The 24,406-nt window shown below is 37.5% G+C and overlaps 2 protein-coding genes and 1 long non-coding RNA gene across 3 annotated transcripts; 1 reads left to right on the top strand and 2 right to left on the bottom strand.

Annotated features, from left to right (window-relative positions):
• Nucleotides 1-1,029: 1,029 nt before the first annotated feature.
• On the bottom strand, nt 1,030-2,439 carry LOC149839153 (uncharacterized). Its single transcript, XR_016431469.1, has 2 exons — nt 2,360-2,439; nt 1,030-2,066 (listed from the first exon to the last, which is right to left on the bottom strand). It is a non-coding gene; the product is annotated as an uncharacterized LOC149839153 (long non-coding RNA).
• Nucleotides 2,440-13,648: 11,209 nt separating this feature from the next.
• LOC149839152 (calmodulin-binding protein 25-like) lies at nt 13,649-13,993 on the bottom strand. Its single transcript, XM_090003938.1, has one exon. It carries the CDS (start codon nt 13,991-13,993, stop codon nt 13,649-13,651), a length of 345 nt encoding a protein of 114 aa, XP_089860064.1.
• Nucleotides 13,994-19,588: 5,595 nt separating this feature from the next.
• Nucleotides 19,589-22,800, top strand: LOC149839151 (uncharacterized). Its single transcript, XM_090004022.1, has 3 exons — nt 19,589-19,769; nt 19,939-20,639; nt 22,196-22,800. Exons 2-3 carry the CDS (start codon nt 19,953-19,955, stop codon nt 22,418-22,420), a joined length of 912 nt encoding a protein of 303 aa, XP_089860148.1. The 5' UTR covers nt 19,589-19,769; nt 19,939-19,952; the 3' UTR covers nt 22,421-22,800.
• Nucleotides 22,801-24,406: the final 1,606 nt, after the last annotated feature.

The following is a 24,406-nucleotide window of genomic DNA, read 5'->3' as shown; positions in this document are numbered from 1 at the left end:
GGATCATTTCGTTCCATTTTTTTTTTGAATTTTTTTTTTTTAAAAAAAATTGCCCTGTGAAATGGGCTGCGGAATTTTTTTAAAAAAAAATTTGCTGACAGTTGCTTGCTGCTGCTGCTCTTCTTTTATAAGGGGCACTTTTAAAACCATCCAGATCCTTCTTTTTCGTAAAGGATTTTCTCTCTCCATGATAAATGATAATGATGGTGGTAGCCTTGCTGGCTATTAGTATTCACTGTTCTCCTGACGAAATGTAGCCTTGTGTAGAATAAAAACTATTAGTATCTCGGTGCTTCAGCTGTAGCCTTGTGTAGACCTCTCTTTTTCACATGTCAAATCCAATAAATTTCTTTTAGCTGTCATCTCTGTGCAGCTGTATATAAAATGAAATTTGAAAAATCCTATGGCGTGGCAGTGGAGTCGTAGGCCTCATGAAGACTCTCTCTCCAACAAACCACATCAAACCTTGCGTTTATATTTTTAATAGCTGAAATAGCTACAAGCATTCGAACAATGGTCATCCTGGCAACAGGAGCAAAAGTTTCTTCGTAATCTACTCCGTATTCTTGAGAATATCCTTTGGCAACTAATCTGGCTTTATGCCTTTCCAAGGATCCATCACTTTTGGTTTTTACTTTAAAAACCCATCTACAACCTATTGTCTTTTTTCCTATAGGTAAATCCAGAATTTCCCAAGTATTAGCATCTTTAAGAGCTTCTAATTCTATGTGCATAGCTTTTATCCATTCAGATAAATTTTTTGCTTCATTGTAACATGAGGGTTCAAAATATGAGTGGATAGCTATAAGACATGCTCTATGTTTAAGAGAGAATGAATCATAAGACACAAATTTATTTGGGATTCTTGAGGTTCGTTCTGATCTACGAATAGTGGTTTGTTCTGAAGGAATTTCTGATGCTTCATGATTACTTTGATTTACACCTTCATTGAATGCATTTCGATTTCTTCTAGTGTATACTATTGGTTCAACTATTGTTCTATTTTCAATAAGAGGTTCTACATAAATATTTTCATCATTAGACAATAGTTTGAACAAGAAAGAATAATCAGAGTTTATGTCTTCCGACATGTTTTCTTCAAATCCACTTTCATTTTCAACAAAATTAACATTCCTTGAAATGAGAAGTTTATCATTTTTGGTATCATAACATTTAAATCCTTTTTGTGTTTCTGAATAACCAATGAACGCACAGGAAATAGCTTTAGAAGATAGTTTATCTCCTTTATCATTCAAAACATAACATTTGCAACCAAAGATTCTCAGTCTTTGATAGTCAGGTTGATATTTGAATAATTTTTCAAAAGGAATTTCATTAGATAAAGTTTTGGAAGGCATCCTATTTATAAGATATACTGAGGTTAATGCAGCTTCAGCCCAAAGATTTTTTGGAACATTTTTAGCAATAAGAAGAGTTCTTGTAGTTTCCATAATATGTCTGTGTTTCCTTTCTGAAACTCCATTTTGTTGTGGGGTTCTAGGACATGATCTTTGATGTAAAATTCCTTCATTTTCTAAAAATTGTTTAAACTCATTTGACAAGTATTCTCCTCCAGAGTCAGTTCTGAGAATTTTGAGTTTACTTTCAAATTGATTTTTAATCATGTTATGGAATGTTTTGAAGGTTGCAAATACATCTGATTTATACTTAAGAAAGTAAATCCAACAATATCTAGTGAAGTCATCAATAAACACAACATAGTAGGATAATCCGCCTTTAGAGGCTACAGGAGCAGGACCCCATACATCCGAATGAACTAATTCAAAAGGCATTGAGGAGTAAAAAGTTCTTTGACCATAAGGCAAGACTTTCATTTTACCAAGTAAACATTCTTTGCATTCAAAATTATCTTTACAAAGATTCTTGGTAATAGGTACAAAATTTAATTTTCTTATATTTGGATGCCCAAGTCTATGATGCCAAGTCCGTATGTCTTTTGTTTGGGCAGTGTTGCAAAATGATTCCTTTGGAATACAAAGGAAATCCATATAATAGAGATCTCCTTGCCTAGAACCTTCCCCAATCAATTTCCCGGACTGGCGATCCTGCACCCAACATTTACTTGATGAGAAAATGACATCACATCCATGATCCGAGATTTGAGAAACAGAAAGTAGATTAAGATGAAGTTTTGGTATAAGTCTTATTTTCGGAACATAAAAGTTGTTATGTTTTGACAAATCATTTTTAAAAATTCCAACACCCTCTATTTCCAAGGCAGTACCATCGACAGTGGAAACAAATGATGCATTTGAATTAGGTTGACATTCGGATAGTATAAATCTATGTGGGGTCATATGAAAAGAAGCTCTTGAATCAAGAAGCCAAGAGCACATACCAGGAGTAGAAGAGGTTGCAATGGCCGCTCCTGAGGTAGATCCTTTAAGCAGTGGTTGTAATGCCTCCGTCAGTTGAGATAATGATTGGGTGAGGTCTTTGAGATTCAAAGTATCTTCATCTTGTTTTGATGGTGCAGCCGCAACACGCTTTTCTTGAGGCCTATATTTGTATCTAGGACATTGAGGCCTAATATGACCGGGCTCATTACAATTATGGCAAATGATTTTTTATTCTCCTCGATTCTTATTAAAATGAGGAGGTTTATATGGCTTGATATAGTGTCCTGGTTTTGATGCGGCAAGTGCGCAATACTCTTCTTGGCCATTGCTAGAAGTAGCAAGCACACTAACATTTTTACTCATGTTTAGCCTAGTCTCTTCTCCACTAAGTTTAGTGAGAATCTCATGAATAGGAGGAGGTGATGAAGATGATAGCAAGGAGGCCCTTGTTTGTTCAAACTCGGGTCTCAAACCATAGAGAAAAGCGAAAAGTCTCTCTTCTTCAACTTGAACTCTCCGCATTTCTATACACTTTCCTTCCCATTTGGGTTCAAATTGGGCAAGTTGGGTCCAAATGGAAGATAACTCCATAAAATAATCTCTTATATTCTTATCTCCTTGTTTAATGTTTCTAACTTTTTCTTGGAGATAATACTTGTGAGCCATATCTTTTTCGGTAAACATACCTCTAAGATATTCCCATGCTTCATTTGCCTTTTTGTAACACAAAAGGTTTGAGGCAATTTTTGTCTCAACTCCACTAAGCATCCATGAAAGAATTTTGGCATTTTTCATTTCCCATTCATCTAATTTTTTGTAGTATTCTTCCATGGCTTTGTTTTTTTCTTCAAGACTAGTCTCAACGTCATTTTCACCTAATGTAATTTTGGGAGTGGGTTCAAGAATAGTACCTCTTACAAATCCCCACAAACCTTGACCCTTGATGAATGTCTCCAAGTGTCCCGCCCAAATGTTATAGTTGCTTCCTTCAAGTTTGAATGGCGGAATGAAGTTGGAGTTGCTTGTATTGTGCGGAAAAAATTCACCCATGATGAATCCAAAGAAAAAAAAGGAACCACCAATCACGAAAGAAAGAAGGCATGCTTTACGAGGCAGCTCACCAATGCACGGTTGATCATACACCAAGCTTTGATACCATGTAAAGAGTCTTTCACACAATCAAGTCTACAAACAACTTGACAAAACATACATTCACCCAATATGGTAAACCAAAATAGCATACAAAATGCTCCACAGCACAAACATAAGAATAGTGCATAAATGCACTTGAATCTGAATATGTGAGAGGTAAAGCCCTCTACCTTTGTATATAAATTACAATGGGCAGCATGCCCTTATTTATAGAGAGGTTACATGAGAGGAGCTATTAAAATAGCTGTTGGGATAGCTGTTGGGCTACTCCCAACAGCTCTAATTAGAGCCGTTGGGAGTAGCCCAACAGCTCTATTCAAACAGTCAACATTTTGACTGTTTGACAGAACCTGACAAAAAGGCTGTTGGCTGTTTTGACAGTCCAACAGCTCTAGTCAATTATGACTGTTTGACAAAAAGACAAAAAATAAGAAAGAAATAAAATTACAAAAATAAATAGATAAAAAAGTATTACAAGAATATAAGTATATACTTTAAATATATAGTTATATACATATATATATACATATACATACTCTTGTATTACGAAAAGTATGTATATATATATATATATAAATATATATATATATATATATATATATATTCAAGTATATACATATATATGTCATTTTCTAACAGTTTCTTGGCAGCCCAACATTGTGTACTATATAGTAAAGCGGGCCTAATAGTCGTCCTATAAAACTTTCCCTTCAACCGCAATGGCATTCTACGATCGCACAACACTCCAATTGCACTTTTTTATTTCATCCACCCAACCTTTATCCTATGATTTACATCTCCATCAATTTCTCCATACTTTTGAATGATAGATCCCAAATATTTGAAAGAATCATCCACCGGTATTTCGTGCTCACCAAGCTTCACTACACTCCCATCACTACTTTGTTGCTTACTAAATCGACATTCCATGTATTCTGTCTTACTCTTACTCAACTTAAAACCTCTTGCTTCTAATGTCAGTCTCCATAATTCTAACTTAGCATTAACCCCAGCTCTAGACTCATCAATCAAAACAATATCATCAGCAAACAACATACACCACGGCACATTTTCTTGAATTGATCTCGTAAGCTCATCCATCACTATAGCAAATAGGAAAGGGCTTAAAGCAGATCCTTGATGTAACCCAACCGTTATAGGAAAATTGGTTGTCACCCCTCCACAAGTGCGGACATTGGTTACTACTCCTTCATACATATCTTTAATTATACTAATGTACTTGACAGAAACACCTTTCTTCATCATTGTCCACCAAAGAACGTCCCTAGGTACTCTATCGTAAGCCTTCTCTAAATCAATAAAAACCATATGCAAATCTTTGTTCCTCTCTCTATTTCTCTCAATAAGTTGTCTAAGAAGATGTATAGCTTCCATAGTTGATCTTCCAGGCATAAAACCAAATTGATTCTCCGATATCATGACAATCTTCCTCAACCTAGACTCAATCACCCTCTCCCAAAGTTTCATAGTATGACTCATGAGTTTTATACCACGATAGTTTGTGCAATCTTGTATATCACCCTTATTCTTATATAGAGGTACCAAAGTACTCTTCCTCCACTCATTAGGCATCTTATTTGTCTGCCAAATCTTGTTAAAAAGATTTGTCAACCATTCTAAACCTTTCTCTCCCAAGCATTTCCAAGCCTCGATAGGTATACCATCTGGGCCAACTGCCCTTCTCGATAGTTTGTGCAAGGGATTGGTTTGCTCGTTGATCAAAAATTGTTGTTGGTGAGAAGATAAGGATGTTGTTTCTTGAGCGCTTGCCATAACAAGAAAGTGCTAGATTCAGTGTTTGATGAAGAGAACAATCGATAATTAAACAAAGGGCAGAAAACAGACTTACAGATGATATGAAGTTTGATACCTGTGTTAGATGCCCAAAAATAACACCAGAATAGAGATGTCTGAGACCAAATATAAACACCGCCCCCTTTGTGACAGACTGAAGGCTCAAAAAAGCACTTTCATCAAATCGTTTGCACCTCCTCAAGAGACTCAGTATGCAGACTGAGACATACACCAAAATAGGACTGCAACTTTTCTAAGAAAAGCAGTCAAATGATGATGGCTTGCAGCCACCACCACAACAAAGATGTGAAGAGAGAACCTGGCTTTGATACCATGATGAAACGAGAGCTCAGAATCAAGAATAAGAAAAGACAAGATTTATGTGGTTCAGTCTCATACTGACCTACATCCACGGTAATTGATTCTCCTCCATAGTTATTCATTATATCTTGGTACATCAAGAATAGCCCTTTTATAGGCAAAGCAAGAACGACATTCTAAAAAGGATAAACACTTTCCTTAGACATTTTAGGAATGGATTATCTCAAAAATATAGAAAGTAAATCAGTTACTTTCCATCTTAATCTTTCAACACTCTGCGATCATCGTGTTGTCTCTTTCTTATCTGTTGTTTGATTGTGTTGTCTCTTTTTCTTATCTGTTAATCAAGCTGGCCTTGAATGACAGCTTACTGGGGTTATTTAATCGTGGATGTTGTTATGCCTATGTTGAGGGGAGAGGATCAAGTGTATTAGTGGCATCCTTGACTATTAGAGGATCAAGTTGGATGGTCCAGATTATTTGGTATCTTTCCTTTTAAACAGGTTGGTTTGATCATTGGTAAGGGTGGCAAAACTATAAAAAGTATGCAGAGCAGATCTGGAACTCTCATATTAAGGTCTGTAATTTCTCATATACAGACCGAGTGTTATTTATTGTGCACACAAACATACACATGGACATGCTCGTATTCGGTTCTGGCTTTCATGTTTTGCTCATAATGTGCCATGTGTTACTTACATGTGGTTCTTTCTGACTGTTGCAGATTATTCCCCTACATCTTTCTCATGGTGATGCCTCAGCCAAGAGAACAGTTCAGATGGATGGCACCAAGGAACAAATTGAAACTGCAAAACAACTAGTCAATGAAGTTGTCAGTGATGTATGTTGTGGCTTTTTAATTTCTTTCTTTTCCTTGGATAAGGATGTGTATAAGCATTTAACTATTTATATATTTTATGTGGTTGTCACTTCAATTTCAAATTCCTCGATTTAGGCATGGTTAGCACCATAACTATAGATTGTTCTGTAAATTTCATTAATCTTTATTGTCTTGTTCCCTTTGCATTCATTGCAGACCAACAGTGGTAACAAAACAAAGTGGGCAAGGCCATTTCTCGGTCTCCTTTTTGTCTGCATCTGATAACTTGGTTGATGGTTGACTGACTTGGGAATCTTGCTATGTTAAATTCTGGGGTATTGTTATTATATGCCACTTTTTGCTGTTAGTACTATTTTGTTAGTGAGGAAAATAATTGTGAAGTTTGACTGTGAAAAAGGTGATGCAACTATGCTTCACTACTTATAAAGTTATAGTTTATTCCTATGCCGGTCAACTCAACTTTTTTATTCTTCAAGTGCCCTGACCCTGCAAAAATGGTTAACATATATATTTTGTATTGATATTTATAATTTTTTGTGCGGGTGTATTACCATTCCTTTAGTAATGGTGGCATATACACAGTGTTTCTGAAGAACTCTATTGCAGCAATAATGTAATCAGCATATATCAAGTTATCAACATATATATGTGGTGTATACTCTATTGGTACAATTGTCTTTTGTATTTTAGTGTCCTAACTTCCAACTGTTATTGGCTATCGAGCAATGATGGAGCTTCAGCATACCTCTATTATCTTTATATCATCCTCTTATTTTTCTTTTTGGAAATCTGTGATTTTTTGCTTCTGTATTATTTCATCGTCTTTCATTACAAGACATGTGGGGCGATATAAGCAAACATTTTCCTATTATTGTGAATTGCCTCATGATACTGATTGCAAAGTCCTAACTACTTGCATTTTGTGCTCTTAAAGTCTTACCTTGGCTAATCTATTTCCAAGCGGTTTTTTTGGTGGCATTATCACAGTGCAATTTTTGTATCTGCACATCTAACAAGGTCTCAGAAGTATCATTGGTGGTAGGAGATGGTGACTGAAAGTTGTTAGCTACCTGCACCTCTTTGAGCTTCACACTCTCTTTATTGGAAGAGGCTACAAAGGCTCCTGTGTTCTTTCTCTCTGAGAACTGGGCATGTATTTTTCATATGCCCAAATTTCTTACAATAATGTCATATGACAGAACTCATGTTTACTCTGAAGCACCCAGTCTTGCCATCGCTTCTTCCTCCTCTAGCTCCCTGCTGTTTAGCCATAGTAAGAGTTGTCTCTTTAACAAGTCAAGCACCAAGAGATTTATTCTTGGTTTACGATATTTGTATGAATTAGGGTTTTGATGTGGTGTTTGTCAACATGAATGCCGAATTATGCTTTTAGGGTTTGTGTTTTTCTTTTTCAATTATCATTAACTATGAATCCATAAAGAATGAATATTTGATTTTGGTTAGAACTTAGAATATTAAGGGTTTTGTTTGTTATTTTATTAATTAGCATAGATGCTAGATCTATGATTTTTGTTAGGATTTTGGTTTTTGACTTGCATTGTTTCAAATGATATGAATGATTAAATTAGGGATTTAGGGACTTTTTTGTTTTTGTTTTTCTTTTCAGTTAGCATTTTAATTAGTAATAATTAAGACATCTATGTTTGATTTCTATTAGTATGGAAGGTTTGTGTGTTTTTCAAACTTTTTATTTCTATTAGGAGTTTTGGGATTTTTTTGTGTTTTTGTTGATTTGTTTTAGTATTTGATATACCTATATTTTATTGAAGTAGTTTGATCATTCACATTTATTTTCAGTGTAAACATTTCATACTTGGCACTTCATTTATTAGTAATTATTTTTTTCACAGTGCAATTGTGCCCGCCCTAGTTTAGATTCCTGGCTCCGCCCCTGCTCTCAACATCCTTCAATTTGATAACCTGAAACTGACTCACCTAACTAGGTCTCCAGAGCCCTTGTAAATCATATCGGAACTTAATGTCACTTGTTTTTGAAGTTTTAAATTACTGACCTTGTCTTCTTTGCCCTTATTTCAAATTTTTTTCTGACAAAGAAAAACCCTCACCGAGAACCAGGTCACTTAATAGGGTCGCCTCTCAGCTGCAACATAAAACTCTGAGTTGAGGACACGACTACCCAGTGTATGTCACATTGATTTCTTCAATTTCAAACTTGGAATTGAGATAAAGGATGTCTGGTCGGATGATCTCAAACTCAGATATGAAATACCAAAGATACTTGAATTTCCACTGTAATATAAATCTGCCATTTTGCCATTTCACCAACCAAATATCTTCACACCAATTCAATAGGAAATGATAATTATCAAAGTTTATGGGCATCTTTAATGTGTATGAGCCGCATGAGCCTTCAATTGAAATGGTCCTTTTTACAGGTACTTGGCAAACTCGTTGAGTTGACTCAGTAACTCAATGGCTCGGTTCAAAACCAGTGAGATTCAGCTGCTCACCCAAGTTTTGGTCTGATTTAGGTTCTTTCACCCAATTCAGATCAAGTTTTAGCTGCGTATTTTATGGAAAATATCCAGAAAAGGGAAAACAAGAGTTATTTTTTGCAAAGAAAACTACAAATATATATATATATATATATATATATATATATATATATATATATATATATATATATATATATATTAATAATAATAATAGTGCCGAAGCATAATACATACTTTCAATTAGGGCTGAGAAACAAGCTGAGTTGCTCGTTGCTTGGCTCATGTTCTGCTCATAAAACGCCTGTTTGAACTCGTAAAATAGGTTCAGTGAGCTAAATATGAACAATTGGTATATGTACTCTGCTCGGCTCGACTCATATAAGCTTGTTAGGTATTGCAAAATATATTGTAGATATATTTTACATATAATTTTTGTAATCCGACTTCTTTCAGCTCTAAACCAATGTATTTTTCCTACAAACAAGCCAGCTCGAACTCGGCTCCTTTAACATGGGGTCATTATAAGCTGGTACTTGGCCTGGCTCACCACAATAATGAGAGCCAAGCTTGAACACTTCAAACTCTGCTCATTCAACTCATTTACCAGCTCTACTTTCTATGTATAGCAACAGAAATTATATATATAGTATTTTTGTGTATTTTGAGGGCATGTTTGAATTGGGAGAGGCACCCGAGCAGGGTGCGGCCCTGCGTTTGATACGCGAGAACCAACGGGTCTGGCAGGGACCCGTTGTGTTATAAAAAGAGGAGGCGACGAAACCTGAGGGGGTGAGACTCACAGGTCCTGGACAAACACAACCTGGTGTGTCCAGGTGGAGTTTGTCCATTCAATCAAACACAACCTAAACTATGTCACAAGGACATGCCATTTTGGTGGTGTATCCCTGGTGACATGCTCGGACACAGAGACACTGACACTGATACGTATGCTGAATATTTTAATAGTTTTTAATATTTTTTTGTTTTATTTTATTTAAATTTTATTTTAAATATTAAAATATCAAAAATAAGTTTTTTATTGATTACAATTTTAGAAAAAAAGTGTCCTCGACTATTTTCCAAAAAAAAAAAACTGAACTTTCGAATCAAATCCACGTCACGCATCCTCGTATCCGCGTGTCTTTGTGACAGATTTTAAAATTATAATTTAGAAGAACCTCGCATCTACTGAGTCATGAGTTTTTTGCCGGAGTTAGGCCAACTGTGCATGTTGGTGCCCAACATCACGTTGAGCCAGACCAAGTTCATGAACTCCAAACCGGGTGCCAAGCTGAGAGGGGTTGTTTATGGTTCATATCACATGGTTAACGTATGCGTAGAAATTGAGCAGCAGCCAGTTGCAAAGTGATCCTGGTAATAGAGGCTGTAGCTTCAAGTCATGCGAAGCTAGGACCAGAACAGGTTGGCATGGACCAGGTCTTCACTGGCCTGCATGTGCACATCCAGCTTTTACTGATGCAGGAGTGGGTCAGAAGACCCAGGTTTATAAAGATTCATTTGAAGGTTCTTTTTATTTGGATTTTTTATGTAGATTTGGATCTTTTTATGTAATAGATCCATCTCGGATCTAAAGTATACCTAGGGTTTATGTGTTTTCCTATAAAATATTCAATATAGGGTTTATGTAGTGCAAAGAGTTGAATGAGATGAATCAGTTATTCTTTTTTCATTAATTTTTTATTTTCCTCTTTAATTCTTACATTTTCCTTCTATTTTAAGCTTTTCTTAGATCTAGTAGAGGTAATCTTAATTCATAGTTTTCTCGTAAATCAAACCCTCCCGATTTACATCGCTTACCCTGTCATGATGAAGTCGTCAAACCTAAAATTCAGTTTTCACTTTTTTTTTTCCAACTTGGATCTTGGCAGTAGGGGGAAAAGATGAAATCCTAATCCGGCTGCAGCTCAAGCTAGTGAGTCATCCCTATGTCACTTGTCTTCGTACCCCTCTTAAATATTATGATGCAAGTTGTTTTGATCAAATCTCACCCTATAGATGCATCCTCCATTTAGTCAGAATTCACCCTTGGATCGTATTTTTTCAACAACAAAAAAAAAATATGTTTTTTTAATTTGCAAATATTTTGTTTTGGTGAACCGTTGATTTTTAAATTGCCAAAAAATTCTGAACACAGGTCAGATTCAGGTTATTTAAATGTGGATTTTCACTAAATAAATGATGTAGATCACATCTGTGGACTTGGGTGTGATTAAAACAACATGAATCAATATTGAAATCCCAAGGAGGCCTATGAGCACAGGGATGACATAGGGTACGAGTGAAACCGATTTGGTTACCTAGACTGATGCGTCTTCGTACTCAACAGGCCAGGTTTGATCCAATCATATATGTCATTGGACCCTTTGAGGTCCATATCCAAGTTATTTTGGACGTAATTTTGAGGTCTGGGTTGGTCATGACTATTTCAGCCGGGCTTTGTCAAAATGTAGCAATATACCATCGCCATGTCCATTATTTTTTATTTTTACATTTAAAAATCGGCATCCAGTCGAAACCGTTGGATCATCTGTTCAGAGAGAGAGAGAGAGAGAGAGAGAGAGAGAGAGACGCACTATGATCATCAACATTACAAAAACAGGTTCAACCAACATTGAACCTGCCAAAAATATAAAAAAGGCCCAAGACAAGTCAAGAAGCACAAAAAAGAAAAAGCAAACTAACGTTACCCTCGTTTAGGAGGGAGCGATGGAGGCAAATTGCGTTGAAGCTCAGGAAGGTTGATGCGCAGAATGGCGTACACATCCGCCAAGATAAGGTTCAATAGTTTATTGAAAACCACAGGAATATGCCAAAAAATAGCATTGTTGTGGGCCATTCAAATGGCCCACTAGGACGAGAGAAGCCAAGTTCGCCAAATAATCTGTCATTTGTTGCACTGACATACTGGTTGAAGACCCCACAATAAGTCGATGGCGAATGATTCCTGGCGCACGCTGACCCTAGGCTTATTCTAGAGAGAGAGAGAGAGTAGGGATGGCAGTGGATCGGGGTCGGGGACAAGGTCTCCATCCCGTCTCAAAATTCTGCCCTTTATTCTCGCATGGGTTTTGATTTTAACCTTCATCTCTGCCTCCATCCCCAGTTCAAACGGGGCGAGGCAGAGTGGGGGGCCCGTTTTCTTCTTAAAGAGTATTCTAGCATTTTACTAACGGGGATCGGGGGCAGGGTGAGGCAAGGCGGGTCCGAGAAAAGTGTAAGTTCATCCATGCCTCTATCCCGCACGGGTTTTGATTTTAACCTCCATCCTCGCCTCTATCCCCATTTCATGTCCTCCATCCTCGATCCAAACGGGGCAAGGTGGGGTGGGATCCTGTTCCCCCCGATCGACTGCCCCCTCTGAGTGAGAGAGAGAGAGAATTTTCTAAGAGGCTATGCCTTAACAACGTTAACTTTGGATTTCGGCTTTACCTTTGGATCCGAACCACGTTCTTTGATGCTTTTTATAAAATTTAGACAGCCCAGAGAGAGAGAGAGAGAGCATTTTCTTATGCCTCAACAACGTTAACTTTGGATTTCAGATTTAACTTTGGATCAGAAATACATTCTTTGGCACTTTTTATAAAATTTAGATTTTTGTAAATTGTTTTTAAACTGTAAATTCATTGGAATTATGCGTATGAAATGATTAACGTATAATAAACCATGTTTTATTCTTATTACTCATGTAAAGTGTATATAAGAAATAAAAATTTGATATTTTTAAAACAGGTGTTCTGAAAATTAAGATGGCATTTTTGTTGGTTTGGTGGATTATACCTGCCTAGTGTCACATCTTACTCTCGCAAAATTTAAGCTAGCGCATTTTTACCAAATTAATTACTTTGCATGATTCAACGGGTTGGGTGCACCTAAACTCGTTCAAATAACAAGCACTTGGTAGGGATGGCACCCCGCCCAGCCTTGCCCTATTTGGACTGGGGATGAAGGACATGAAATGGTGACAGAGGCAGAAATGGAGGTTAAAATCAAAACCCATGCAGGGATGGAGGCGGGGATGGACTTATGCTTTTCACTGCCCCGTCCCCAAACCTTCTTTAGGGATGGTAGTGGACCGAGGGGAAATGGGGCCTGCCCCACCTCGTCTCGTTTGGAACTTGGATGGAAGCGGGGATAGAAGTTAAAATCAAAACTTGTGTGGGGATTGAGGCAAGAATGAAGGGCAGGATTTTGAGACGGGGCGGGGGTGGAAACCTTGTCCCCCGCCCCGGTTCATTCACTACAAGAAACCTGCAGATTAGCAACGACCTAAATTCGTCGCTAATCCGACGCTAATCCGTCGCTAAACTGTTTAGCGTCAGATTAGCGACGGATAACTTTTATCGTGAATTTTTCGACGCTAGTGCCATAACTTATCTGTCGCTAATTTGCGACGGATTAACGACGGACATCATCCATCACAATTCCTTCGCTATTTTAAATTAGCGATGGATAATATCCGTCGTTAAATTTAAAAAAAAAAAAAAAAAAATTTTGCTCTCTCCCGGTGCGTTCTCCGACAGAGAGCAATTTTTTTTGCACAGAACTGGCGCGTTCCGGCGTCGGGACGCTCTTCCGCAACGAGCCAGACACGACGAGAGAAGGGACGCGGGCAGCCGCAGGAAGGAGATCAACAAGCTCCGTGTCGACGGCCAAAGGACCATCTAGCGGAAATTGGCGGGGTCGGCGTTGATGAACGTCTTCGGCGTCTTCTTTGACGCCTGGGACTTCCTCTTGGAGATCCGTCCGGTAGGCAGAGGGGCGACGGTGGTCCGGCGGGCGGGAGGGAGGAGGGGGTTGTCCGTCTCGGAGCTGGTGGCACTCGTGGTGGTGAGGGCGTTCGGCTTGGGAAGGGAGGCAAGGGAGTCAGAGTTGCAGATTTCAAGCTGGAGCGCCCGAGTGAGGGCGTCGGTCTCACGGCTTATGAATTTCTCTGAGAACCAGGAATCGACGGTCAGCGAAGGCCGAAAGGTCCACGTGTCAAGGCTTGAGCAGTTTTGGGGCGCCATTGATTTCTTCTCTCTTCCTTTTCTTTCTCGTCAGAAACTTCACAACCAGAGTTCCAAAAAAATTCTCGAAATGCACCTATGCTTCCTTCCTGATAAGTAGACTGCAGTTCAGAGTTCGAACGGGGGGAGGGAAAAATGGAGGGAGGAAAACTTTCGAACGGGGGGGAGGGAAAATTTTGTGCCTCAGGTGTGACGGTTTAAATAAAAAATTAGCGACGAAATTAGCGAGGGAATTTTTCTGTCTCTAATTTGTCGCTAATTAGCGATGGATTAGGGATGAAAATATCTCCCTCTCTAATTCCGTCGCTAATTAAAATTTTTTTGTAGTGTTTTGGCGACAGAAAAATGTTGTCGCTAATCCATCGCTAATTAACGACGGATTTAGAGAGGAAGATATTGTCGTCGCTAATTCTATAAATATTTCGAATGTTAGCGACAAATAGTTTTCTCTCGCTAATCCATCACTAATTTGCGACGAAAAAAATCTGTTGCAAATTGTCATCGTTAATTAAGATTTTTCTTGTAGTGATTGACATCCTTAGCACTTGGTTTCGGGATATGTTGGTTTGAGAAAGTGAAGTCTCAGACCCGACCCACATAATTTTGAGGGTATTTACAATATATTTTTTACATAAAAATATATAAGAAAACACTTAGGTCAGTCAGATCAACTTCTTTGTATCTAGCAAAAATCATAGTCCAAACCCAATCCACATGTTACTCAGCTCCAGTTCATATAAACCAAAACAACATTTGAGTCAGCATCTTTTTTGCCTATACCTGGATTCGGGTCGATTCGATCCATTGAGCAGTTTCACAAAAATTTACTGACAAAGGCTCTAAAAGGACATGTTTGGTGATGGCGTCAACAATTTTTCTTCTTATATATGTCATAAGCATAGTGACAAATATCGCGGTATTTATAATATCGCAAGAAATTGCCTGAAAGTTTAAAATGGCAATTTCTTGAAGATTTTCAAAATATCGTGTGATTTATGAAAAAACATAAATACCATGATTTAAACATGATTTTTATGTTTAAATGGCTATTTATCATGAAAAAATGTATTTTTATTTTAAAATATTTTTGTTAATATTTTCTTATAAAAATATATTTTTTATTTCTTTTATTGCAGAGATTTTGCTGAAAAAAATCAAGATTTATGAAAAATGTCCAATTTCTCGCAAGTTTTTGAAAACAAGATTTTCGCCTAAAAAAGCGTTTGTCACTATGGTCACAAGCATTGGCAAAAATTATCATAATTTTATCACGATATTTTCAATGTCTGATGCGTTCCTGGCCAATAATAGCAGAATTTTGAACCTATCGCGGTTTTATCCTGACATTAACCCCTATTATATATATACTTTATTCGGAGTTTTTCTTTATATATTTTCAAATATTGACACTTTCTCAAGAATTTTTTATTATTCTTGTTTTTTTTTGGATTATCCATAAAAAAACAAAAAATTTAATGGGCAGCAAGGGCAGAAGCATGATTCACTTTTAGACAGCATGTTCCATGTGGTACCCCAACGCCACCAAAAAAGAGTTTGTTGTTTGGTCGCTGTGTCTTAAATTTGGCAATATTTTGAAAATATCACGATAACGACATGATATTTTTAAATGCCAAAGATACAGTACATTAAAAAAACATCACCATTTTGAATGTAACGTTTTCAATGTCATATTAACACCTGGAAGATCAACTATGGAAGCTATACATCTTCTTAGACACATTATTGAGAGATATAGAGAGAGGAACAAAGATTTGCATATGTTTTTTATTGATTTAGAGAAGGCATACGATAGAGTACCTAGGGATGTTCTCTGGTGGACAATGATGAAGAAAGGTGTTTCTCTCAAGTACATTAGTATAATTAAAGATATGTACGAAAGAGTGGTAACCAATGTGCGCACTTGTGGAGGGGTGACAAACAATTTTCTTATAACAATTGGGTTACATCAAGGATCTACATTAAGCCCTTTCCTATTTGCTATAGTGATGGATGAGCTTACGAAATCAATTCAAGAAAATGTGTCGTGGTGTATGTTGTTTGCTGATGATATTGTTTTGATTGATGAGTCTAGACTGAGGTTAATGCTAAGTTAGAATTATGGAGACAGACATTGTAAGCAAGAGGTTTTACGTTGAGTAAGAGTAAGACAGAATATATAGAATGTCGGTTTAGTAAGCAACACAGTTGTGATGAGAGTGTAGTGAAGTTTGGCGAGCAAGAAATATCAGTGGATGACTGTTTCAAATATTTGGGATCTATCATTCGAAATGATGGAGATGTAAACCATAGGATAAAGGTTGGGTGGATGAAATGAAAAAGTGCAACTAGAGTGCTATGCGATCATAGAATGCCATTGTGGTTGAAGAGAAAGTTTTATAGTATGACAATTAAGCCCGCTTTATTATATGGTACAGTATGCTGGGCTGCCAAGAGACATCATATTCAAAAAATGAGTGTAGTTGAGATGTGTATGCTTCGATGGATGTGTGAAAATACAATAAAAGATAAGATTCAAAATGAGGAGATACGTAAGAAGGTAGGCGTGGCATCCATTGAAAATAAGATGAGAGAAAATCGTTTACGGTGGTTTGGACATATTCGGCGAAGGCCTAATGATGCTCGAAGGATGGATAATTGAAAAAATATATTAGTCAAAAGAGGTCGAAGTAGGCCTAAGAAGACTTAGATGGAGATGATAGGAAATGATATGAAGGCTTTGAACCTCACCGAGGACATGGCATTGGATAAAAATGATTGGAAGAGAAGGATTCATGTGGAGGACCCAGAATGATTTTCTTTTTTGGTTCATATCGCCGACCCTAATTGTTTTGGGATGAAGGCGTATTTGTTGTAATGTCATATTAACGCAACAAAGATACAACTCTGATGAGCTTTATTATATCCTTCATATTCCTTAGTAAAAGTCTCATTAGTATTTTCACTTTTACAGATGCTGATATTTTTCGAAAATCCCTTCAATGACACACATCTCATTTTCTAGAAAATCTCGGTGAAGAGAAATATAATTAAAATACAAGATAATCTCCAAAAATAAATATTGACATACCAAAAAATTTGCAAGCATAAATCATAAAACCGTTTACAAAAAAAAAATTAATTACAAAAAGGCATTTTTAACTTGTTAATATGTTGATACAAATGCAATACTAAAAAATAGGCAATACCTTAGCCATGGCTTTTCACGGATAAAATGAAACATTTGATTGGTGCACCAAGAAAGGGATTAAGTCGAACATAATTGACCGGGTGGTAGAGGGAAGCAGATCAGGTCATGCTGAATATGAGCGTTTTTGCTCGTGCCGACATGAGCAAAAACGCTCATGTTCAGCATGACCTGATCTACTTTCCGCAGATCGTGAAACCACTTGTTTATTCCATATTTTTGACCTTAGCTTCAATTGAAATGTTAGATCAAAACACTATGTATGAATGATATGAAATGCCTAAACAATAATTTTGGAAGGGCCAACACATTATCTTTTTTGAGTAAAGACAACAAGCAAAAGAGTTAGGAGCAATGCAAACTTGCAACAAAAGAAAGCTAACAAGGTAAAAATACCACAATTTTCAAGAATATATGTTTTTTTTGTTATTTTCAAAATATTGGTATTTATTGCATAGGGTAAATGGCAGCAATTGTTTGCAAGTAGTGGGCTTTACACAAACCGGTCCCGATTCGGATGCAGATGTGGTCAAATACCATATTCAAGTAATCAAATGAATAATCAAATGTTGGCTAAACGGATTCAGATTAGGATGGTGGAAAGCTCATACCAGATCTGCTTTTTTACATATAAACGAACTTGGGTATCCGTCAAATCCAGATATTTGTTAGATTTATGAGCAAAAAATCAAAACCATATTCACATCTGATTATAATTGGATATGGTTTTGGTTTACCAAATGCGATTAAACGAAGATAAAATCTGATTCATTGACATCCCTACTCTCAAATACTTGATTGCTTGGATTTGTGGGATCCATAAGCTGTTGGATTTCTATATGGCGTTGATGAGTCATAGACGGACCTAACCCAGTATCCAATTAAGATATGGCCAATTTATATGTAAAATTTTTAAAAAGCAGGGGCTTCACTCCCGGATTGAACCAGGCCTGCTTCTAACCCAACTGGATCCTCAAGCAAAAACGATTCTGGGTCTCTAGCGGAGTTGGTGCAACCCATCGAAGCATGCCCTTATGAGGAAGTCTGAGTCTCACAAACCGTCCATCGTTGAGATCCACAGACACACGCACACTTGAAATGGAATCTTCGAATGCTTGGGTGATCTTCCTGTAAATAACCCAAACTCTAGGTCTACTCTCCATAAGCTTAAGGTCCCATTCCTAGGGATGATGGATGGGGGTGAGGGACAAGGTCTTGACTCTGGCTGAGGCGGGGCGGGGCCCCATTTTCCCTCGATCCACTGCCATTTTTAAAGAAGGAATGAGGGCGGGGCAGGGCGGGGCGGGGCGGGGATCGAGGATGGGGAAAGCGTAAGTCCATCCCCGCCTCTATCCTTGTTTCATGTCCTCCATCCCCGGTCCAAACAAGGCAAGGCAGGACAAGGCCCTGTTTCCCCCTGTCCACTGCCATCCCTATCCATTTCCACTTCTGTCGAAGTTGGTGACAAACATTTAAAAATAGCAAATATTTGTCCGTTAATTTATCTTGAGTTTCTCTAGTTTTTTAACTAAAAAATTCCGTTAAACAACTAAATTGTAAAATATATCGAAGTAAGAAAAAGGGAATAAAATGTATTATATATGTTAGAGAAGCAAAATCTAGTGCAAATTTGGAATTTTTCATTTCTCACAAAACCTAGCTAATATAATAACAACAAATATAATATACATTTTAAAAAATAGGCCACCCTTTCAAGATAGGATTGACAATTTGTTGGGTTTGACCCGAAACCCCACTCATACCAAACCCTATGGGGTCAAGGTCTGGTGATAAACAAGAATGTCAGATTAGAATCACGGTCAAACTAGTGTCCCATTAATATATGAAGCCGAGTATGGTTTGTGAAATTTTACATCAAACTAAGACCCCAACCCGAGTTCTAACTAAGATCCACACTCTTTCAATGCAATAAAGATAAAAAATATTATTTTAGTGGATATTATCCGAGCTTGGTTTCATAGAATTAGGGTATGATTTCTCTTATGGTAAGTTCGATTGAACTCGGGTCGGGACCTGATACCAACATCTAAACTCAAATATAGGTTTGGTCTTACCTGGATCCGAACCAAACTCAATCCGTTGACACCCCTAGTTAAAAATATTGCTAAGGTTTTTAGTCTATAAAAAATCATTGCCCGATAAGAACGCAAACATATTGATAAATTGCGATATCTGTAATCAAGAAAGAAAATATCAGGGTTTTTAGTGTTAACTGCACTTTAACGTTATTTTAAAATATCGCCAACATTTTGATACCAAAATATCTCGCTGAGCTTCATCTCACGTCAGCCCTAGTCCCCACGTGGTAACCTACCTACACGTGCGAAGGATAGGGCAGAGAGATAGAGAGAGAGAGGTGGGAAGGGAAACGTCCCGTGGGGAGGGACCGGACGGTTGCTATTTTTAAAGCACAAAAACAGGCACAAGGCTGGCACGAGCAGCACTGTCCGTCCGATCAACAGCCACGTCATCGATCCGAGCCATCGGACGGCCTGAAGTGCAGACTGAGGGACGCGGGGTTCGTGTTCGCAGGGAGGGAGCTCGATACTGGTAGTCGACTCGAACCCTTCTCTCTCTCTAAAGTTTTTTCCCATTTTTTCGTGATTATCCAGAGAATGAATAAATTCTCATATTGGATTATTGTGTGAAGAAAAATTAGGGTTTTATATCCTTTTTTGGAAATTTGGGTTTTATTTTTTGTTTTTTGTTTAATTTCTAGAGAGAGAAAGGGAGATGGCAGCCATGGATGTGAAGGAGAAGGAGAAGGAGAAGGAGGAGAAGGAGAAGGAGAAGGAAGGGAAGGTTTTGAATGGGGATGTGGAGTATGATGATGAGAACGACGGTGACGACGACGACGACGATGATGTGGAAGAGGTAGTTGAGGTGAAGGATGATGATGGTGATGATGAGGAGGAAGAGGATGATGATGATCAGGATGATGATGATGGGGGTGATGACGACGACGACGACGACGACGATGATGATGATGATGATAATGATGATGATGATGGGGAGGCGGAGGAAGATGACGGTGATGATCGTGTGACGGTGTCTAGACCACCCGTTCCCCAGATTCAAGAGATAGATGGAGAGGATGATGATGAGGACGATGATGGCACCGGTGGCGGTGATGATGATGAGGAGGAGGATGATGATGGGGAGGAGGAAGCGGAGGAGGATGAGGGTGTGTTGGTGTCTAGACCAGCTGTTCCCCAGATTCAGGAGATAGATGGTGATGATGATGATGATGACGACGATGACGATGATGACGATGATGGGGATGAGGATGATGAAGGTGGCGATGCCGGTGCTTCTGGTAGTGGTGGTGTTGGTGATGACGATGACGATGCAGAAGAAGAAGAAGATGATGACGATGCTGATGATGAGGGGGAGGTTGATGAGCAAGGCGAGGAAGAAGAGGTAATTTTTTACGTCTTTTCTTCTTCGAAATATGGTTTTTTTTCCTTCTGTATTTTGTTCCTTGTGATCGATTGAATGAAGCTTGATACCACCCATGATTATTTTTTTTGTTAAGTTTTTGAATGGTGGTATTTTCTTTTTACTTTGTTTAATGTAATTTACGATAGGCTTCTTCTGTTGGTAGATGTAATTTGTAATTATTTTTTTGATGTGATGATTCTAGATGCCTTTTGTTGATGGGGATTCGTCTGTGTTTTATTTCATTTATCTGCTGTTACTTTTTCTTTCTATTTGATAGATATAAAATATATCTGGGTTATGTCCTATTTTTTTTAGATTACTTTGGTTCAATAGATGTTGATAGCTTGGTTGAACAGGAAGTAACGTATTGATTTTTTTCTGCAAAAGAGTAAATAGTTTTTTTTTTAGTTTTTTGGAAGTTAGATATAACGATGGTTGATTTAGCTTCCGGAATATTCACCATTATTCTTTCTCTATTTCCATCTCATGATGATGTCACGTTTTTTCGGGGATGGTTGAAGGTCTGGGGTTAAAAATCGGAGATGTATCATTTGTTCTTGTTGGTCTAACTGCCTTTTTCTAGATGCTCTCTTCTTTATTCGTTGTTTTTTTTTTGTTTAATGAGAAGAACGAAACAATTGAAAAGTCTTCTTTCTTAATGTTATACGCCCCAAGTTGCTGCCCAGTAGTTCATAATTTCTCTTGTCCCGTTGGATGAATGACTCTTTGGTCTTCTTTGGGTAGTTTGTTTTTGGTCTTTCTACTATTCAATTTTTCAGGTTCGATATTACCTGTTTCAGCAAATTTTAGTATAATGGTTTGAATTTGGAGTACAATTTGAGGCTATAGTCTTTTTGTTACCATCTAAAGCAATGTAATTTTGTTGGTGATTTTCATTGCTCTATTGAGAAACTTTGGGGTTAAAAAAGTAGTCCATTTCTCTGTAATACCTCGTTCTGTGGTGTAGCGATAGCTGGTATGCAGGCCGGATCCCCTGGAATTTGCTACCACCTGTTATTGTGGTAACCTGGCATTGATTTGGCTTGGTTGATTCTTCATCTTTGATGGAAAATATGACATTGATTATCTGCAGCTTTGGTCTAAATTTATGTATGACTACTAATTGATTTGTTATCCTGTAGAAGTATTGGTAGGTTATTTTCAATATGCTTTTAGGTGTCATCTGAACTTTGTTACCTTCAATCATCTGTTGAAATTTAATGGTTAATGTCAGATATATTAGTTTGATTATGTAGGTGGCGATTATTCCCCCCCTCTGGTGTAATTGCTAAAGTCATGTTCTCCATAGATTTAATTCTTTAATTTTTTTTTCTGATTCTGTTTTACATGTTATTGTTCCCGTTTTACTTCCACTCAGCGTTTAGTGTGTTTCACTCGTATTTTTTTATTACAAATTTACAAGTGGGGTTGTACGGTATTGGTATTCATCTGTGTTTGATCTACTTGTGTCTATTTAGTTGTTCAGTTGATGTTTCTGGCATTGTTAGCTGATTCTAAAATGACACTGAATTTAGGAGTTGCGGACGGAGTACCTTGTTCGCCCTGTCAGTCGTGCTGAGGAAGAAGATGCTAGTGATTTTGAGCCAGGCGAAGAAAATGGTGAGGATGAAGATCTAGATGATGATGATGATGATGATGACAGTGATGATGGTACTGGCAATGGAAAAGTTGAAGTTCCAGCACAGAAGAAGAGGTCTAGAAGTGATGAAGTGGAGGATGAGAGACCCTCAAAGCGATAACCTGACTTGCTAGCCTTCATAGTACACACAGCCGCTGACCAATCATTCTCTAATCACCCTGTTATCTGCAGAAGCCAATAGATAACCAAAGATGATAAGGATTGCATAGATACACTGGGTGTGAACTTAGAATCTGACGGTTCAGTCATATGAGAAAACAGTGGTTCTGGGTTTTTGTACACGATTTTTTTTTATGGTGCAACAAGTTCTTTGTTATCTACTGCTGATGAACACTAATATTTTTTCTTCAGTGGTTTTGACCCTTTCTTTTTTCAGTTCCCCTTGTCTTTACTCATTTAGGGTCTGTTACTAGGCCTTCTTCTGTAATGAATATCTGCATTTTCCCTCTATCTGTGTAATTAATATCTGCATTTTTTCCCTCTATCTGCCTTTCCTTTATTTTTATTATTATGATATTTTGAATGTTTGGCTATTTCTTTGATGGTGATTTCTTTATTTTCTTTTGATGTCCCATCCACAGCCAGAGGCTTTGTTGCTGTTTTTCAGGCAAAAACTTGTTTCCTGTGCTGTACCTCCTATTTTTCATGGTCAAGAGTCCTCTCTGGTTTTGGACCTTCGTAACTTAACCAGCAATGAAGTCGATGGTTCTGAAAATGGTATTGTGTTTTTTTTCAACTTCAAACAGGAGGTTGGGTGTGTGGAGGGCAACTTGTCTATTTGGTGAATCTGATGGCACTCAAGAGTCAAGACAGTTGTTTGTGTGTGTTCCAGGGAGGTATCTGTGTGGATGGGGCACACTCACACAATGGTTGTCTGGGCCCACCTTTGGGTTGGTGGGTGGCAACAACTGTGGTCTGTGGGTGTAAATGGCTTTGTGGGAGGTCCATATGAGTCTGATGTTTGGATCAATAGACATCAAACTTAAATGCAGGTTTTGGTATATGTAATGTTAGATGCTACTTATGAGATGTCAAGATAGTCTTCTATATTAAATAGTCCAATATTCATTTGAGCATGATTAGAATCGTATGGTGGTGTTGCTATTTGTTTGTTGAATTGCGTCATAATCATTCATAAAATATAGTATTAGCTCAACTCAATCTGTTTCCATGGAGGAGGTTTTCTGCAAAAAAGGTGGCAGCTAGCTGTGAAAGGGAAATAAGTCAAGGAGTCTTTTTTTATTTGCTTTATGAGAACCATCTTTTTTTTACAGCTGGCATGTGGCATGATGGGGCTTGACTTTTGGGCGATATTGTGGGTCAGCTATTTTACTTTGAATTTCTCATAGTAGACGAGATGGAGCTGAAAAATAAATTATCCATCATGTTATGCTATCAGCTATAAAATTTAGGTTGTACTTTTTGTATAAACACAAACAAAAAAATGGAGGAGATTTTTGTGAGCTAGTTAGTCAAAATTTTGAAATATTAAAAAAATTTATAGCTATATTTTGAGTTAATATTTGGTGGTATTGAAGGCACCAAATTATATTGGATTATTGAGCTGGAAATAATAGGTTTAAGCTTTATCAACTCACATAGATGTGTTTAGGAAAGTTTGTTTCCCAAGGATCAAATCCTTGGATCGTCTTATTTCGATCCAAAAATATGATTTCTTGACTCTCGAAATTTTAGTGCATTGTGGACCATTAATTTTTGAAGCCTTTTAAAAAACCTGCTTATGTATCACAATGATTCAATACTCAATTCATACTAAACAAATATTGTAGATTATATGTATGAGATTTAATTTAAAAAAAAAATCTAAAACCTTTGATTTTCAGCTCAATAGTTCTACATAAATCGGTGCCTTCAATGGCACTAAATATTAACCCCTATATTTTCATTGGGCGATGCATTTTTTAAGTGTTCAGCAATGCCATTGACAGCCACCCATCAGGCATTTCTTGAGATGGGTCTGGTCTCCATTTCGAGAATTGTTGGGGATGGGTGGTTGTTAGTGGCAGCAGCATGCAGTGTCGCTGCATATAAAATGCCATCTTTTTGAAATCACACGTTATTTGGA

The sequence above is a fragment of the Nuphar pumila genome, chromosome 4 (assembly GCF_984573655.1).
Source record: "Nuphar pumila chromosome 4, dmNupPumi1.hap1.1, whole genome shotgun sequence".
NCBI classification, from domain to species: domain Eukaryota; kingdom Viridiplantae; phylum Streptophyta; class Magnoliopsida; order Nymphaeales; family Nymphaeaceae; genus Nuphar; species Nuphar pumila.
This window is presented reverse-complemented; position numbering and strand designations above follow the sequence as displayed.